Genomic DNA, 18,247 nt, shown 5'->3' with positions numbered 1-18,247 from the left:
CCTGGCTCTGCCCACCACAGAGCAGGCACACCACTGATGGGGCAGCTGGTGAGTCCTCAAAGCCCTCCCACCCAGCTCAGATCAGAAGTAACGCTCAGCTTGTGGTTGGGGCCCATGATCACCCTCTGTCCGCCACCTGCACCTTTCAAGTGGTTCAGACTCAAAAGGCAGGAAAAGGAGCCCCTAAAACCTAAGCCATCTGTGAGGCCCCATCCAACATCACCCCTTCACATCCTATTGCTCGCCCCTTGTTCCCCCAACCACACGGACCTTCCTCCAGTTCCTGGAAAATGCCAAGTTCACCCCCAGCTCCGCATCTTCCTCAGTGCTTCCCAGGGCTGGTTCCTCCTCACCTCTCAGGTCTTGGCTCGGAGGCCACTCTATGAGACAGCCGCCTCCATCATATAACCCTGGCTTATTGTCTGGGTTTCTGAAACTGCATGTGCTCACCTGTTTATCTCCCTGCCCCTCAGGTCTTATCCGTTTGGTTCACTGCTGTGACCTAGCACCTAGGACAATGCCTGCAAAATTGCAGAGGATTAGAAATGTCTGTTGAATAAACTGAATGTTTTGGGGACAAGGGGAAATGAGTATTTTTCTTTATTTTGTTTGGTTTTTTTTTTTTTTTTAATCCTCACCCAAGGATATTTTTCCATTGATTTTTAGAAAGAGTGGAAGAGGGAAAGACAGAGAGAAATATCAATGTGAGAGAAGCACATCGATTGCACACATTCTGACCAGGGCCTGGCCGGGGGAGGAGCCTGTAACCGAGGTGCTTGCCCTTGGCTGGGATGGAATCCGGGACCCTTCGTCCGCAGGCCAACGCTCTAGCCACTGAGCCAAACCAGCTAGGGCGAGTGTTTTTCTTTAATAGCAAAATATAGATTATGAAAAACTTGAAAATACAAAAAAAATACAGTTTAGAACCTTCTTTAACATTTTGACCACAAAAGACGAGTCACACCTGCACTTCCTGTGTCTTCTCCATGCATGTAGGTATAATCAGTGGTGTGGGTGCACATGTAGACAGTCCTTCCAGGCTCCTCAGGGACCCCTGACTCCCAACCACACTCTTGTGCACCCATCCTGTTTCTGAGGACCGCCCTGAGAATGACCCTTCGTTGGAGACCTCTGGGGCTCAGTAAAGTGTAAGGCTTTGCAACGTAAGCATGAGGTAACGATGGTCTTCCCCACTTCCAGATGTGGGGACCAGACTGGCTGCTGTCACAGAAGCCACACAACTGACAAACAATTCCAATTGTCTGGCAGTGCCAAGGCCTCCTTTCTCCCTACCTTTGGCTTTCAGGGCCGTCTAGCCCTAATTACCTGCCCTCTGCAAGGTGCTTGCTCATTAATGAAAACTGAGACGGTCAGGGACGGGTGGTGAGTCATAGCCACCAGTCCGTAGACTCCTTGGGGCAGGCCCTGATGATGACCAGACAGTGGGGCAGGCCCTGACACAGGATCCTCTCCGCCTCCGGACCCTCCCACTCCAGCCCCTGCAGTTCCAGGACCCCGAGCTTGGGCATGGTGCGGCAGGAGGAGATTATTTCAGCCGGGGAGAGCATTTCCAGGGTGCCGCGCGGGGCCTGCAGGCACAGGCTCTCCAGCGCCGGCATTCCCTCCAGGACAGACAGGCCGGCGGCTGAGAGGCCCGTGACGGTGAGCCGGATCTTCCGCACATCCCGGAGGTGGCGGCTGATGGCCAGGAGGGTGTTGTCGGCCGAGAGGGCACAACCCAGCACCTCCAGCCTCTGCAGGTAGCTCAGCTCCTGCAGGCTTGCATCCAGCCCGGCCTCGGTCACCCGGTACGTGCCACCCAGCACCAGTGAGCGCAGGGCGCGGAAGCACGTCAGGCCCTGCAGGTGCTGGTCCCGAAAGGCAGGGACGCGGTCCAGCACGAGGCACTCGAGCAGGGGCAGCACAGTGGGGTCCTGCCCCTTGAGGAGCCAGGCCATGGGAATCTCACAGCTGTGCAGCTCCAGGGTCCTCAGGGTGCAAGGCAGGCTGGTGACTGGCACCATGCTCAGGTCAGCACGGTGCAGGCAGAGACGCTGGAGGTTGGGGCACTTCTGGCCCAGGGCCCTCATCAGGGCTGGGGACAGCTGGGGAGCCTGGGAGCCTGCGGACAGGTAGCCACACAGCCGCAGGGAATGGAGTCTGGATGCCATGTACCGGCGAAGGAGGTGCCACATGACTTTAGGCCGCATCTGTAAGAGCCAAAGATAGGGGTGATGAGGAGGTGAGAGACACAGGGGATCTTTCAAGGTCCCCGCCCGCCTGGAGTCAGACAAGCCCCAGCTGGGCTTCTCCTGCTCCCCTAGAATTGTCCTTCCACCACCAGCCTCACCCGACCAGACACCTCTCTGGGAGGAACAAAACAGTTCAAGTCCACCACTTTGACTCCCAGAATGGAACAAAGGCAGTGAAGGAAAGAGAAGATCATAACAGATCTGTCTTTAGCAACAGACTGGATTCTCATTACGATCTGGAGTAAAACAGCAAAGCAACCCCCCGGGTTTTTCTCCCTTTTTCAATGACCACCATGGAGAGAAGTAAGCAGTGTAAAATAAAACTGAAAAAGGCTAAAACTGCCCAGGGTACATTAGATCTAGGTTTAAAAAAAAAAAATGCCATAGACTGATAATAGCGAAAGCTGTCAAAAATTTACCCTAGGAAGTTAGCCTTAGTAGAAAACAAACCAATAGTGGCCCGGATCAGGCTGGTTGGCTGCTGCGGTGCGTGTCATAGCCATCCCTCATTCCACCGTTCTGGTCACTGGGCTTTTATCTCTCTCTCTCTCTCTCTCTCTCTCTCTCTCTCTCTCTCTCTCCCTCTCTCTCAAATCAATATTTAAAAAGTAGTGCATTATCTAAACTTTAGAAACACATGAACAATACTGTATGTTGCTAATGGGTACACATATAGGAAGTGAATAAAAACGCTAAAGGAAGGCTACAATTCCATTTTAGAATAGTGGTTACCTCCGAGGAGGGTTACAAAAAGTGCAATAAACTTATCAATAAATGTTGTGTGTATATATGTATGTTTCACATGACCTGCAGTAAATACAGCCAAAAGCTAAAACAGGTTAAGTCTTGGTGGTACCTATTTATCTGAAACCATGTTATCCTCTATACATTTCTATACATTTGAAATAGTTCATCATAAAAACAAGAAAGGTGAAATGCAAATGATAGAGAGTGGAAATGGTTTGGTTGCACTACTCAGGAAGTTAATTCTGTTGACTATGGAAAATGATTTCCCCACGAAGCCTCGGTAATAATAATCCTAAGTGATAATCTCACCAGCTGCCAGCATTTATCGTGTGCCCACTGTGTGCACTCAGACGCTAAGCCCATTCCGCGCACTGTCTCGGTTATTTACATTTTGGAGATGGGGAAACAGGCCGGGAAGGTCGCAGAGGAGCAGGTAAGCGACAAGGCCAGGTGGGGTGCGCCCCGGAGCGCCTAGGCTGGAACCGCGCACAGGGGCGCGGCCCAGGCCCGCCCGGCCCACCGCACTCACCCTGTAGACGGTCAGGTCGACGTGTCGCCACAGCCACCGGTCGTCCACCAGCCTCTTCCAACGGTGACAGACCCTGAGGAGGGAGACCGGCGTGAGCGCAGCCCCAACCCTGCCTGGCCCTTCGCCCCCGCCCTGCCCCCCTCCCCCCGCGGCGCGAGGCCGCACCTGGAGAGGCGAATCCGGTCCCGCACCGGGAGGTAAGAGAAGATCTCCAATAGGACCGAGTCCGGCAGGTCCGAAAAAGTGGCCATGACCCCGCCGGCTGGCATTTCCACTGCTGGCTAAAGGAACTCCGGGACTCGCCCGGGGGCGCCCCCGGAGGCGGGGGGAGTGGGGTGCCAGCTGGGGGTAGCCACGGCTCCGGTAGCCGGTGGAGAGTTTTAGCTTTCCTTCTGAGCGAACGCGGTGGAGTGTCCCTGCCGCAGATCTGCCCCGGCCGCCAAGGAGCCTTCAATTTCAAAGGAGAAATAAGCTGGGAAGGCGTGGCTGGGCCGCGATGACGCAAGGGGGCGTGGTTAGTACTGTGACGTTTCGGGGCGGGGACCAATCCGGAAGGCGTGGTTAGGGCGGTGACTATGATCGGGGGGCGGGGACCAATCCGGAAGGCGTGGTTAGGGCGGTGACTATGATCGGGGGCGGGGACCAAACCGGAAGGCGTGGTTAGGGCGGTGACGATAATCGGGGGCGGGGCGGGATGGGGACCACGCCCGGAAGGCGTGACAGGAGCTGTGACGAGAGGCCGGGGGCGGAGCTGGGGCGGTGAGGAGGCCGAAGCCGGGGTTAGGGCGCCCCGGCCTGGACCAAACTCAAAAGGCTGGCTGAGGCCAGGGAGCGGATGGAGAGAGTCTTGGAAGGCGGGGCTGGGAAACAAGGTCCAGCTGGGAGGCCGTAGCTGAGGCGGTGAGGAGCCCTGGGAGCCTGGCGGAGAGCGAGGCTTCTACTTTTTAATACTTAACTATGCTTTTTGATGCATGTGCACGAGGATAAATTTGTTGCAGTGGGATAACTTAAGGGGCGTGTTAAGTTCTAGCCGGCTTGGCACAGTGCATAGAGCGTGGGCCCGTGGGCTGAAGGGTCGCGGGTTTGATTGGGCACCTACCCAGTCAATTCCGTGTTTGATTGCAGACCCCATCGCGGGTTCCACTCGCGTGTGCGGGAGATAACCAATTCACATCTATGTTTCTCTCTCTCTCTCTGTCTCCCACGCTTTCACTCTCTAAAAATCAATTTTAAAATGTCCTCGGGCGGGGATTAACAAAAAAATAAAGGGCTCTCTTATAAAAAAATAAAATAAAGGGCGTGTTGACATTTCATTTCGATTGATAGTAACAAATTGTTCTCACGGAGGCTGAGTTGACAATCCCATCAAATATCACTCATTTTTAAAATAGCAATTCATAAGGAAAGTAAAACTTATTGAAACATTTTCATATTGATGAGTGTTCAGGTTGCTTCCAGATTTACCACAATTATTGGAGCTAAGCAATATATTTGTACATTTATATGAATGTATATGTATTGTAGGGGTTCAGAACAAGTCACCCCAAGATGTGCCTCTGAGGTATGGAGATTGTTTTGAGCTAAAGGCAACTTGAGCCTCCAGCGCCTAAGAAACTTCTGTTCCTCCCTTGACTTCCTTTGACTTGAATTAGGGGGCTTGTGCATAATAAGAAATTGAGATAACTTCACCTGCTTGTAGGACAGGGCAAACTTCTATTTGTTAAGCATCTGCTCTTCCCATCAGCCTGCAAAGATGGTTAAGCCCTTAAGGCACCTTACCTCAACCCTAGCTAAGAATATCTATGCACTCATTGTTCCTTTGTCTCTGAATCTCCTGCATTTGGGGTCTCTCACGCAGGCAGGTACATATATATGCAAGTGATAGAAAGTGGAAATAGTGGCAATAGTCGGGGGTGGGGCGGGAACCTGGACCAAACTCAAAAGACATTTGGTTGTTTTCTCCTGTTAATCTATCTGATGTCCATTATTAAATCAGCTGAAAGAACCTTGAAGGCAGAGGAAAATTTCTTCCTCCCCCGTAGTGTGTGTGTGTGTGTGTGTGTGTGTGTGTGTGTGTATGCATATATACACCTCCTATGTTTTTGTTAAAGATAAATAACCAGGAATCACTTTGATGGCTTAAAGATAAAATAAAGTTTAGTTTTGAATAGGTTTTGCTAAATCACACCCTCAAAAGCAGGCGTCCTCAAACTACAGCCCGCAGGCCAAACTACAGCCTGCGGGTGTTTTTGCCATTTTGTGTTTTTACTTCAAAATAAGATATGTGCAGTGTGCATAGGAATTTGTTCATAGTTGTGTTTTTTTTTTAAACTATAGTCCGGCCCTCCAACGGTCTGAGGGACAGTGAACTGGCCCCCTGTTTAAAAAGTTTGAGGACCCCTGCTCAAGAGCCTACAATGGCAATAAACATGTTTTTAATACAATACACACTAAAGCAGGAATTGGAGCAATTGAAAACTGTTTTCAAAAGAATGCAAAACTCGTTAAGATGTATACATTAAATTTTGTGTGTCAATTATATCTCAGTAAAGCTAAAAGATACATCTGTATGCTCGCACTTATCCATAAATAAGAAGTAAACACTATGACTTTCACATATTAGATTAAGAGATGAAGCCAGAAAATGCCCACACTGGCCTTGGTGTGAGGCCACAGACCCTCTCCACCAGTGCAGGAGGGCAGAATTGACACAAACTCTTTGAAGACAGTTTGGCAATATAGATTGCAGCCTCTATTGGACCCAATACTACTACTTCTAGGATCTCAAATTGTCAAAAAGAGTGAGGTGGGTTTTTCTGTGCTGCTTGGAACAACCTATAGGATATTGTTTGCTTTAAAAAAAAAAAAAAAAGTGTAGTGCCCTAGCTGGTTTGGCTCAATGGATAGAGCGTCAGCCTGCGAACTGAAATGGCCCAGGTTCGATTCCGGCCAAGGGCACATGCCTGGGTTGTGGGCTCAATCCCCAGTAGGGGGCGTGCAGCAGGCAGCTGATCAATGATTCTCTCTCATCATTGATGTTTCTATCTCTCTCTCCCTTCCTCTCTAAAATCAATAAAATATATATTTTTAAAAAGTGTAGAGAGCAGTGTATATGTGTGTGTGTGTGTGTGTGTGTGTGTGTGTGTGTGTGTATTAATATACTATTCTATACCTCCTATGTTTTTATTTGTATAAGATAAATAACCAGGAGTCACTTTGATGGCTGGAGATATCTATAATTCCAGTAAAACAGATACACAAGTTATTGTACCTTTATAAAGGCCTGTAGAAAAACTCAATTGGTTGGGCATCATCCTGAGCACCAAAAGGTTGCTGGTTCAATTCTCTGTCAGGGCACATGCTTGGATTTCAGGCTCAATCTCTGGTAGGGGGGGGGGGGTGCAGGGAGCAGCCAATAGATGCCCTGCTCTCCCATGGATGTTTCTCTTTCTCCCTCTCCCTTCCTCTCTCTCTCTAAAAATCAATAAAAATATCTTTTAAAAAACTAAATCATTAGCCCTAGCTGGTTTGGCTCTGTGGACAGAGCATCAGCCTGTGGACTGAAGGGTCCCAGGTTCGATTCCAGTCAAGGGCACATGCCCAGATTACAGGCTCCATCCCTAGTAGCGGGTGTGCAGGTGGCAGCCGATCAATGATTCTTCCTCATCATTGATGTTTCTATCTCTCCCTCTCCCTTCCTCTCTGAAATCAATTTAAAAAAAAAACACAAACCCTAAGTCATTAGTTTCTGCCTTTGACATAAATCAAAAGGTCCTTGTCTCTTTTGAAACATGTTAACACATTTGAAGATGCAGAGATTATCTTTAGAAAATGGAAACTTTTAAGGATAGTTGTTCCTGGGAAGGGGCTGGGGTCTGAAGGGTAAGCAGACTTTATGTGCTATATATATACTTCTGTACTTCTTGAATTTTTACCAGGTGCAAGTATTACCTTTAAAAAACATAAATTCCAAATGTTTATTAATAAATCGAACCCTTTGGTGTTTTTTCTCAAAGAGCACAAAAAACAATGCTTCCTGCTCTGGCAGCCATCTTGTGACTGGGAGAAAAGATCAAAAGGATTGCACAGAGGTCAAGTCACGTGGCAGGACCGCAGCCCAGATCTCTCTGATGCCAGGTCGTGGGCCTCTGTCACAGTGTTCTGTGGTCTCCATCTCCTCTGGAAAACCCAAGCCTCCGTGCAGGGGCAATGCCTCCTGGGCTCCCGCTCACCGCACCTGTCACAATGTGCGGCAAGGACCGCTTCATCCATCTTTTTACTCGTAGGACCACCTTGGTCACTGCTGTATCTCCAAGGCCTGCTGACACACTGAGATGTCGGGGAAAGGGACCTCCTGAGCAACTCCCTCCACCCCTACGATCATTCCCCCCGTGGTGAACCCTGGGTGGGAGGGTTGCCTTTAAATTCAGCAGAACCCAGGTGTCCCTGCTCTCGGTACTTACAGGAGGTTCCTAAGAACCATCTTCTGCGCTGCCTGCAGAGTGAAGGGAAAGGATCCCCACATCCAAGCCCTTCCTGTGGGTCGGAAACCCGGGAACAAGGGGGGCTGCCCAGCTTGCTCCTTGCGTCATGACCCGGAACTGTCCTTCCTGGGAAGCACCTACCTCGCCCAGAAGGAGCCAATCTGGCTGCAGATCCTACTGCCTCCCGGACCGGGGGTGGGGCTGCCCTGGACCTTCCATGGGCAGTCACTGAGCCCCTGCATGGGAAGCCCCAAGTTATAATGACCAGAGTGTGGGATGGTCACGCAGGTGTGGTGTCCCGTCCCCTGAGGCTCCTCCCCCCTCACCTGGGTTCCGAGAAGTGTCTGTAGCCCTGGCAGCCTAGGCCTGGGACTTCCCATCAGTCCACCTGGAGCTGGCAGCCCGCACCCCGCACCCCAGGATCCTCACCGCTCGCCATGGAGCCCAGCCCCCAGCAATCCCAGACTTTCTTTTCCTCCCCTTTCCATTCTCCCCCAGCCCATAACTCAGCATCATGATCGTGTGCTGCAGCTATCTTTGATCACACATTGAGAAATGAGAACTTTAAAAAAAAAAAAATTTACTCCCCCACCCCCACCGCCAATTACAAAAGGAACATATGTTCATCGTAGATAACCTGGGAAAATACCAAAAATCGAACAAGGAAAATTAGCCTCAGCAATTCCATCTGGTGGTGTCAACGTAAGAAACATCCAAACTTGTGGAGAATTTTTATAAGAGTTTATCTGAGCCAAACTGATGACCTGTGCTGGGAGGCAAGATCTGAAATGCTCCGGAGAATAACAGTTTTGCAGCTTTTATGCATTTAAAGTTAAGGAGGGAACCTACATGCAGATGAGAGAGAGCAAGGCGGGGATTGGACTACATGATAGTTAACAAGATTACTGCTCTCTCGCTGGGGGTGAAGCTTATTACAAAGATGATGATCTAGGTGCACAGAAACAATGGACCGGGCTTGCTTAAAGCAAATATAACTTTACAAAAACAGCATATGCCTGGGACGAGATTACCCACCTTGACCTCCCAGTTTGGAATTTATGATCAGAGCACCCTGCGAGATTACTTTTTTCATCCACAGCATTTAGGGAGGGTGACCCCTGTCTCATCAGCCCTGCAGCACAGGGGCTACACTGCAAGTTTAAGATCGCCGCAGAGTGGGGGCGACCTTTCTTTAAGACACAGGCCTGGAAAGTTTTGCTTGTGCTGTTTCCAGTTTCTTTGCTGATGTTGTCGGTTAGCGCGCAAAGTCCATTCTAATAAGTGCTGGCACCCAGGCCAGGATCAGGCGGTTCCCTCCTTCATTGACTAGTAGAGGCCCGGTACCCGACATTCATGCACTAGAGGGGGAGGGGCGGGTACCTCAGCCGGGCCTGCGCCCCCTTGCAGTCCCGGACCCCTCAGAGGATGTCCCCCTGCCTGGCTTCTGGCTGAGCAGCGCTCCCCCTGTGGGAGCACACTGACCACCAGGGGGCAGCTTCTGCATTGAGCGTCTGCCCCCTGGTGGTCAGTGCGCGTCATAGCGACTGGTCCTTCCGATTGCATATTAGGGTTTGATTCGTTAGGATAGTCTGCACCGCAGGTGTCCCAGGAGGCGGAGCAATAGCCAGAGGGAAGGCCCAGCCCTGAATGAAGGCAGGGCCCCCCCACCCCCACCCCCACCCCCGGGATGAGTGCAGGGCTCCACTCGCTCCCAGTAGCTGCAGTGAAAGGCTCCGTCGGGCTCAGCAGCGGCAGGTCACCTACCCCTCCCCAAGTCACCCGGGCCCCTCTAGGGACCCCACCCACTGACGGTGTCTCCCCTCAGCGAATGGAGCCTCAACCAACGAGCTGGGCCCCGCCCCTGACCTCTGACTCTCCCTCCAGGGGGCCGGCCCCACTCTGGGCCCGCGCACCAACCGCAAGGATCGCCCCGCCCAGTCTAGAGCCCCTAAGCCCCGCCTGTAGGGCCGGCCCTATTACCAGGCTCCGAGGAAGGGGCGGGGTTTAGGCTGCGTACTTCCGCTTCCGGTTCCCAGCGCAACTTCCAGTCCCCGCTTTGCTGACGAGCGAAGAGGTTGTGGCGTCGGCAGGTTCCAGGCGATTCCAGGTGACTGCTCGGGTGGGGCGGTCCCGAGGTGGAGAAAGCGGACGGGATCCGGCCATCGGCGGTCCAAGGGCCTGAAGCGGGGAGGCGCGGCGGCCTGGGCTCCGCGGTCCCGGGACACGGAACTTGGGGCCCCAGAGGACTCGGGTCTGAGGAGGTGGGAAGAGAGCGCAAGTTTCAACCTGAGGTCTTGGGGTGCGGGAGACCCTTAACGTGCTGACCCCCGCCCTGTGTGGCTCCGGACAGGATGATCGAGGTTGTTTGCAACGACCGTCTGGGGAAGAAGGTCCGCGTCAAGTGCAAGTATCCACGGACTGCAGAGGGACGGTGGCGGGGAGCGGGGTCCTGGCATAGGCATCTGGGTCGGTGCTGTAGGGGGGCGGGGGGCCTGGCATAGGCATCTGGGTCGGTGCTGTAGGGGGGCGGGGGGCCTGGCATAGGCATCTGGGTCGGTGCTGTAGGGGGGCGGGGGGCCTGGCATAGGCATCTGGGTCGGTGCTGTAGGGGGGCGGGTGGGGAGCCTGTAAAGTGCAGTTAGCCCTGCAGTGCCCTCCCACCACCCGTACCGTTTCCCTTAACTCCTCTGCGCCAGCACCGATGACACCATTGGGGACCTCAAGAAGCTGATCGCAGCCCAAACGGGGACCCGTTGGAACAAGATCGTGTTGAAGAAGTGGTGAGTGCAGTGACCCAGCGGGGCTTCGGGGGCTCGGGGACCCGGGGACCAGGCCGGAGGTCCGGGTGGGGGGCGTGCTTGCCTCCAGGGTGAAGACCGCCTTAGGTTTCTGTCTGAAAGGTGTCTCTCCCGCAGGTACACGATTTTTAAGGACCACGTTTCTCTGGGAGACTGTATCCTTTTGTGTGATTTCTTGAGGAAAGGGCTCCACACCGTGTCCTGGTCCTTGGTTCCACACCGGGTCTGTCAGAGACTGTGCTCATACGGTGTTTAACCAAGTATGTAGCACTTGGTAAGCATTTGGAGAATTCGAGTCATGTCGTTATTTTGCTGGGGGAGGAGGGTGGTTGGTTGGTGAAATATTTCGAGGCTTAGAAGACACTTTGAAGCAGGTCGGGGTGGAGTGAGACTCTGCCATGTCTGCGGTGCAAAAGGAGCAGGAAATGTTATAGTTTGTATTCTTTCCAAATCAAAATGGCCCAGTCCAGAATGGCTTCCTTGGCCCTGGCCTGAGCGAGCAGGCCCCCTGGCCCAGCTGTGAGAGATGAAAGGGTGGGGGCCCGGATCCACATTAAAGGATTCCTTAACACCTTCACTTCAGATGAAATCCATGATGGCATGAACCTGGAGCTCTATTACCAATAAAGCGGATTTCCTTCCTCGTCCCCTGTCCCCCCTCCCCTTTTCTCCTGCTCTCAGCCCCAGCACTGGAATGGATGCTTGTTTTTAAAGTCCTGTTAATAAAAACTTAGAACAGCTTCATTGTTGTCATCTTTGAATGAGGCCTGTCTGATGAGGGAGGGTTGGTAATCTGATTGTCACTATACTCTCAGTGCCCGATGCCCATTATGAGTTCAAGATTGACTGGGTCAGTGAGGGAAGAGCAAGCCAGGAGACTGGGAGCCTGTGTGGGTTCCTGGAGGGCAAGAGATCCTGAGATTATTGTCACCCTGAGAGACCCAGGGCCCTCTGGGTAGGGACAGTACTTAGGAATACAGGTTCTGGATTGAGACAGACTGTGGGTGGAATCCCAGCTCTTTTATCAACAACGACCTGGGCAAGTTACTTGACCTCCCTAAGCCTTCATTTCCTTTTCCAAACTGGAACTGATAGTTCATGGTCGTGTTGCCAAGTGTAGATGAGATAAAATGAGGGTAAGCACCTACAATTCTTGGCACTTACAAAATCCTAGTGGACAGAGCAAAACAGCGTGGCTTAGGCTGAATTTTGACTGATCATTAGTAGTGGGATTTGGGGTCATCAGCTTCCTTTGATCTTCAGTTTCCTCTTCTAAAATGGGGTACCATGATGATACCCACATCTCAATGAGATAATGTGCGGGGGCCTGATGCGGCGGGGGCCAGACATGGCGGGGATCTCCCTTTTCCGAGTCCCACGCGGAGAGAGATGAACGAACCGGTTCTAAATGGAGGCAGCCAGGGATTGAGAAATATTAGAAATAAAGAAAACTAGACGCAGAAATAGATTCATGAAGCTGGGAGCTGGGTGGGCCGCCATTTTCTCTGATGGAGAGGCAGCATGACGAAGACCCTATGCAGCGCAGTTTATTTTATAGGCCTAGATTTACATATCTAGTCCCGCCCCTGCCGACACCTGGGGCTGCTATGAAGTCAGAACTGATTAACATGTCCAGCCTTATTGGGGAAGCATGTTCCCAGGGTGTGACTCGGCCTACGCCCTGAGTTCAGCTGATGATAATTAAAAGAAATGCCCAGGTGTCTTCCCAGGCGGCCCTCTACATAATGCAGTTAGAACAGCAGGATGTCTGTTACGTAGTGTTACCAGCTGTCTCCAGTCTTCTTCTCTCAGGTGTGAGTAGACAGGACACCAAACACCCCATCTCTGTTCCCTTAGCCACAGATCCTGGGGCCGACCTTGTCCCTGTCCTTTCCCAGAGCCATATTCTGGAGGCCTTTGCAAGAGCTTCACCCAGAACCTTGCTCTATTCTTTCTCCCCTCTCTGGTATTGACCTAGCCTATCCTCAGTAGCTCAACACAGTCAACTCCAGCCCACTGCTCTCCCCCGCCCCCCAAGCTCCTGCCAGCCTCTGCCTTGCCTTCACCACCAAGCTTCTGGGGAGATAGACCTGCCAGCTGCTTGGGAGGCTGCTGGCCTGGAGTCTGTTGAGAATGGTTTCTCTTTGGACTCTACCTGCCTCTTGGCTTCCCTTCTATCCCTAAGACAGACATGTCTGTTTCCCACTACCCTCGCTCTTCCTACCCTTAGAGCTCAATATCCCCCTTTTATCTATTAAAAAAAAATTTTTTTTAACTACAGGACAGCCTTTTATTAACCAACTAGAGGCCTGATGCATGAAATTCGTGCAAGAGTAGGCCTTCCTTCCCCCAGCTGACAGCACAAGCTTCGCTCCGGCACCCTGGACTCAGGCTTCCCTTGCAGAGGGAGGCCCCGCCCACCGGCCACAGCCCACCTGTCAGTGGCCCGGGCCTCCCTCTTCAGGGCGATCGTGGGGTGATGGCCGGGCCCAACCAATCGCATCGCACCCGCCTTGGCTGGCCTGCTGCCAGTGGGTATCATAGCGTGGTCCCGGATGGTCGTCCACATGGTCAATTTGCATATTACACTTTTATTATATAGGATAGATGTCACCCCAATAAATGTAATTTAAAATATATAAAAAGAAGTTAATGTAAAACCTAAAGTAAAGCAAAATAAACTACATGACAGCCTTGACAAGGTGATTCCTTATTTCAAATCAGAATAGAAAATATGTGCTAAAAATAAAACCCTTTTCCTCACCCTTTCTCTCCTGAGGACAGAACTTTTTAAGCGCATTTGTATTAACATCAGTTTTACTTTTAAAAGATAACTATGCTAATATCTGCTTGTAAAAAAAAATCCAAATGTTTTTTCAAATATTGTTTCAGCCCTAGCTGGTTGCCCAGTGGTTAGAGCATTGGCTTGAGGACTAAAGGGCCCCAGGTTGGATTTGGTCAAGGGCACCTGCCTTGTTGTAGACTCCATCCCTGACCCGGTCAGGGGAAGTGTGGGAGGCAACCAGTCGATATCTCTCTCCCACATCGATGTTTCTCTCTCTGTCTCTTCCCCCTCCCTTCAACTCTATAAAAATCAATGAAAAAATATATACTCGGGTAAGGAGTAACAACAACAAAAATTGTTTCATATTGACATCCCCCCTCCCACCACTGCAGTTATTAACATATTTGAGTGAATCCAGACATTTTCCGAAATATAACCTATAGTTTTTTATAAAATCGGGAGAATTATACATTTTATAATATTCACATACTGTGCATCAGTTTGTTTTTTATGCTTTTGATATTTTTCCATGTAAATTATATGTCTCATTCTTTTTCATTGGTATTTTTATTGGCTTTATTTATTTATTTATTTATTTATTTACATAAAAGGGCAGTATGGAGGGATTCTTGTGATGATGGAACTGTGGTGGTGGATGCAGGACTATTTGTCAGAAACGATGTAGGAAGAAATGGAATGCAGGCCATCTAATGAATCTGCTTGTATTGCAAATGAATCACATGTCCACACTGAAGAAGGTGGGGAAGATACTTTATTGGAGTAAATCTGAATGATCCTACTCCTTTGGAACAAACTTAGTGCTTACTGGTTTCTAATTGTATTTAGCTTGTGGTTGGAATTTGAAAAAGTGAAAACCTAAATAAAATAGGTGAAGTTCCCTGACTATTCAGGTGAATACACACACACACACACACACACACACACACACAAGAAGGTGAGGAAGGCAGCTGACCTAAGTTTGGGGAAAGTATATGATAGGATACTAGAAGGCTAAAGACAAAAAGAAGTGTAGAAAAACACTGTACTCTAGTTGGTAAATATGTTCCTCACAGGGATACGATTTAAAAATTCTGAAACTTTTATACGTACACATTCATCTACACACAGAGTTGAACAAATGGGTAAATATATTGTAGGTAATGAGAGCCAGGTTTCTCACTGCTGGAGAAAGAAGTTACAAATAGCCCAGCCAGCGTGTCTCAGTGGTTGAGTGTCGACCTATGAACAAGGAGGTCATGGTTCGATTCCCTGTCAGGGGATATGCCTGGGTTTCGGACTAGATCCCCAGTGTGGGGCATGCAGGAGACAACCAATCGATGACTATCTCATCATTGATGTTTTTTATCTCTCCCTCGTCCTTCCTCTCTGATATCAATAAAAATATGTTGTTGTTTTTAATATATTTCTTTATTGATTTCAGAGAGGAAGGGAGAAGGAGAGAAATAGAGACATCAATGATGAGAGAGAATCATTGATTGGCTGCCTCCTGCATGCCCCCTACTGGGGATCGAGCCTGCAACCCAGGCATGTGCCCTTGGCCGGAATCGAACCTGGGACCCTTTAGTCCGCAGGCTGACGCTCTATCCACTGAGCCAAGCCAGCTAGGGCTATGTTGTTGCTTTTAAAGTTACAAATAAAATGGGACAGGAAGGGTAGAAGGGTGTTGTTGGAATAAACCTGTGGGACTGGATTAGAGTTAGAGGCATCAGTGTGGACGCATGGTTTTTATTTACTATGTAGATAGACATGCAGATATGTGTGCATACATATATGTTCTTGCTTTTTCCACTTAGAGGGACCAGAAGCAGTGACACCCCAGTGCAATGAGCATGTCCAGCACCCAGATCTTTGTTTCTAAACAACATTCTCCAATGAAAGGAACTAGAGCTTCTTGGAGAAGTGATTGGTTCTAGAGCGAGGGCAGGGAAAATACAAGCTGGGCATGGAGCATCTAGTGGTGTCAGGAGGTAAGAAGTGCCAAAATAAAAAGGATGGAAGCATGTTGAAAGGGCACAGTCTCAAAGTATCCCTCAAAAGTATTATTACAATAGTAAGTTCAGAAATTGCCTTAACCAAGTGATCAAAGTTAATATTGCAAGTGTGGTAGGCAGCCTCTAAAATGGCCCCTAATGATCCCCTCGTCTTTGTGTATTCACATCCTTGTGTAATCCCTTCCTCTTGAGTACAGGCTAGGCCTAGCTTCTAACAAGTACAGCATGGCAAAAGTGGTGGGATATCACTTCTGAGATGAGGTTGCAAGGAAACTGGCTTCTGTCTTGCTTGCTCACTTGTTCATTGATGAAAGCCAGCTGCTATGTTGTGAGCTGCCTTATGGAGAGACCCCCAACAAAGAACTGCAGTCCTCAGACAAACATCCTATCAGTACTTGAATCCTGCCAGCAGCCACCTGGGAGAGCTTGGAAGTAGATCCTGCCCCAGTCAAGCCTTCAAATTAGAACACAGCCACCCCTGCTGACACCAGCTAAACTGTGCTTGGATTCCTGACCCATAGAAGCTGTGAGAAAATAAGTGTTAATCCACTAAGTTGTGAGATAAGTGTCATTGCAACAATAGATATCTTAATACAACCAGGAATACATTGCATACCAGGTATGATGCACTGAGGTTATATTGTCTCTGTGGTATTAAAACATCAGAATGGGCATTCTGCTATTCAAAAGTATCAGGATGGTGCAACACAAGGAAGACCTAGAAATTGTCACATGTTGGAAGAGACTAAGGAGATGTGATGATGTGGATTCAAGTCTAGTCTAAAAGTATTGTACTGCCCTAGCTGGTTTGGCTCAGTGGATGGAGCATCAGCCTGCGGACTGAAGAGTACTGGGTTTGATTCCAGTGCCAGAAACCGACCGTTGTCTCACTAATAGAAAAGATGTAAAAGGCTGGTCAACCTTGAAGCTCTGAATGGTCAGAGCCAACCACTCCCTATCTAATTGAGACAATGGTAATTGAGGCAACTTCCCCATTTTGTAATCCTGTAAATCCTTACTGATACAATAATCCGTTTATTACCTGCCTAAGGGCTATGGGTGTATCCCAAACCTGCTTAAGGGTAATGGGTGTATCCCATAGTCTCAATAAAAGGGATAGCAAGGCCAGAGCCTAGCGGCAGTCCTCCCACTAGAGGTGGGCTCCCGCCTGGCCCCCCATATCGCCAAATTAAATTTCTTCTAGTCTCTTTCATTTGTGTGCAGCCCTTCTCCAGAACCGGAATCCTAAACCACGCGGGACGTGAAAGGGGATCCCACATTCCAGTCAAAGGCACATGCCTGGGTTGCAGGCTGGATCCCCAGGGTGGGGCGTGCAGGGATCAGCCGATCAATGATTCTCTCTCATCATTGATGTTTCTATCTTTCTCTCCCTCTTCCTTCCTCTCTGAAATCAATAAAAAAGTTTTAAAAAAGAGTAATGTGCCAATGTTGATTTCTTTTTTTTAATGTATCTTTATTGTTGAAAGTATTACAGATACCCTTTTATTCCCCCATTAATCCCCTCCACACTGCTGCCACCCCCCATGTTGATTTCTTAATTTTGATAATTACTCTATGGCAGAGTTTCTCAGCTTTGCCACTGGTGGCATTTGGGGCTGGATAATTCTTTGTTGTGGGGGCTGTGCATTGTAGGATATTTAGCAGAATCTTTGGCTTCTACCCACTAAATGCTAGTAACAATGCCCCCTGACCCCACCCATTTGTGACAACCAAAAACATCTTAAGACATTGTCAAATGTCCTTTGGGGAACAAAATCACCTCTGGTTAAGAACCTCTGTTCTGTTATTAGCATCTGCTAATACAAGGGAAGACTGGGTGAAGAGTATATGAAATTCTATCTTCTATACTAAAACACTTATACTACTTTTGTAACTCTGCCCTAACTCTAAAATTATATATTTTTAAAAGATTATTATACTAATACATGCTCATAAAAAATCAAAATGGCATAATTTAAGTTGTTCATTTCTTCATCTGTATCACCAGTGGTGTTTATAACATATTTGATTGAATCCAGAAAATTTCTGTGATATAAATCTATAGTTTTTACAGCATTAATTATACATATTCTAATACTGGTACTGTTCATTAGCTTGCTTTTTTATACTCTTAATGCTTTGATATATTTCATAGATGATGTCATTAAGTAATTTTATTTTTTCATTTTCTTATGCCTTTCTACATACTATAATTGCTATGCTGTACTATGATTTGCTTTTTTCCACCCAGAAAATACATCCCTGCTATGTATGGGCCAGGCACTGTTTTGAATGCTTTACATAAATTAACTCATTTACACTTTACATCAAAGATATGCATGAAATATATTTTATTTCTTACCCTCATTTTTCAGGTGGGAAAGCTGAAATGCAGAGGTTAAGTAATTTGTTCAAGGTCACAGCAAATGGTAGAGCCAGGCTTTGAACTCAAGCAATCTGGCTCTTAAGTGCTCTTAACCTTCTAGCGAATCCTGTCTCTACTTTCTTGTGAACATGTTTCCCTCTTTTTCACTGTGCCTTATTCCTTTTTGGTGATCACATGAGGGCCCATTCTGTAGATGAACTGTAATTGAACTCTCCTGTTAGTCTCTCTTACTTCCATATTTATCTCCAGCCTTG

General features: G+C 48.9%; 2 protein-coding genes across 2 annotated transcripts; one reads left to right on the top strand and one right to left on the bottom strand.

The window, feature by feature from the left end:
- Positions 1–261: 261 nt before the first annotated feature.
- Positions 262–3,990, bottom strand: FBXL12 (F-box and leucine rich repeat protein 12). The gene is made up of 3 exons (XM_079773149.1): positions 3,694–3,990; positions 3,529–3,601; positions 262–2,210 (listed from the first exon to the last, which is right to left on the bottom strand). The coding sequence occupies exons 1-3, from the start codon at positions 3,795–3,797 to the stop codon at positions 1,389–1,391; spliced, it is 999 nt and encodes a 332-aa protein (XP_079629275.1). The 5' UTR covers positions 3,798–3,990; the 3' UTR covers positions 262–1,388.
- Positions 3,991–10,024: 6,034 nt separating this feature from the next.
- UBL5 (ubiquitin like 5) lies at positions 10,025–11,551 on the top strand. The gene is made up of 5 exons (XM_079772388.1): positions 10,025–10,119; positions 10,363–10,419; positions 10,709–10,792; positions 10,928–10,965; positions 11,394–11,551. The coding sequence occupies exons 2-5, from the start codon at positions 10,364–10,366 to the stop codon at positions 11,435–11,437; spliced, it is 222 nt and encodes a 73-aa protein (XP_079628514.1). The 5' UTR covers positions 10,025–10,119; position 10,363; the 3' UTR covers positions 11,438–11,551.
- Positions 11,552–18,247: the final 6,696 nt, after the last annotated feature.

Source organism: Cnephaeus nilssonii (assembly GCF_951640355.1).
Source record: "Cnephaeus nilssonii genome assembly, chromosome: 5".
NCBI lineage: Eukaryota > Metazoa > Chordata > Mammalia > Chiroptera > Vespertilionidae > Cnephaeus > Cnephaeus nilssonii.
Note: the sequence above shows the minus strand (reverse complement) of the source record. Positions and strands in the feature narration are given on the sequence as shown.

Bases quoted from the DNA above. Each gene is read 5' to 3' on its own strand.
- FBXL12 (XM_079773149.1), bottom strand. From the start codon at position 3,797: ATGCCAGCCGGCGGGGTCATGGCCACTTTTTCGGACCTGCCGGACTCG. The intron at 3,602-3,693 runs GTGCGGCCTCGC...CTCCCTCCTCAG, and splicing joins GACCGGATTCGCCTCTCCAG to GGTCTGTCACCGTTGGAAGA. The intron at 2,211-3,528 runs GTGAGTGCGGTG...TGGCTCTTACAG, and splicing joins TCGACCTGACCGTCTACAGG to ATGCGGCCTAAAGTCATGTG.
- UBL5 (XM_079772388.1), top strand. From the start codon at position 10,364: ATGATCGAGGTTGTTTGCAACGACCGTCTGGGGAAGAAGGTCCGCGTC. The intron at 10,793-10,927 runs GTGAGTGCAGTG...TCTCTCCCGCAG, and splicing joins AAGATCGTGTTGAAGAAGTG to GTACACGATTTTTAAGGACC. The intron at 10,966-11,393 runs GTATCCTTTTGT...CCTTCACTTCAG, and splicing joins CCACGTTTCTCTGGGAGACT to ATGAAATCCATGATGGCATG.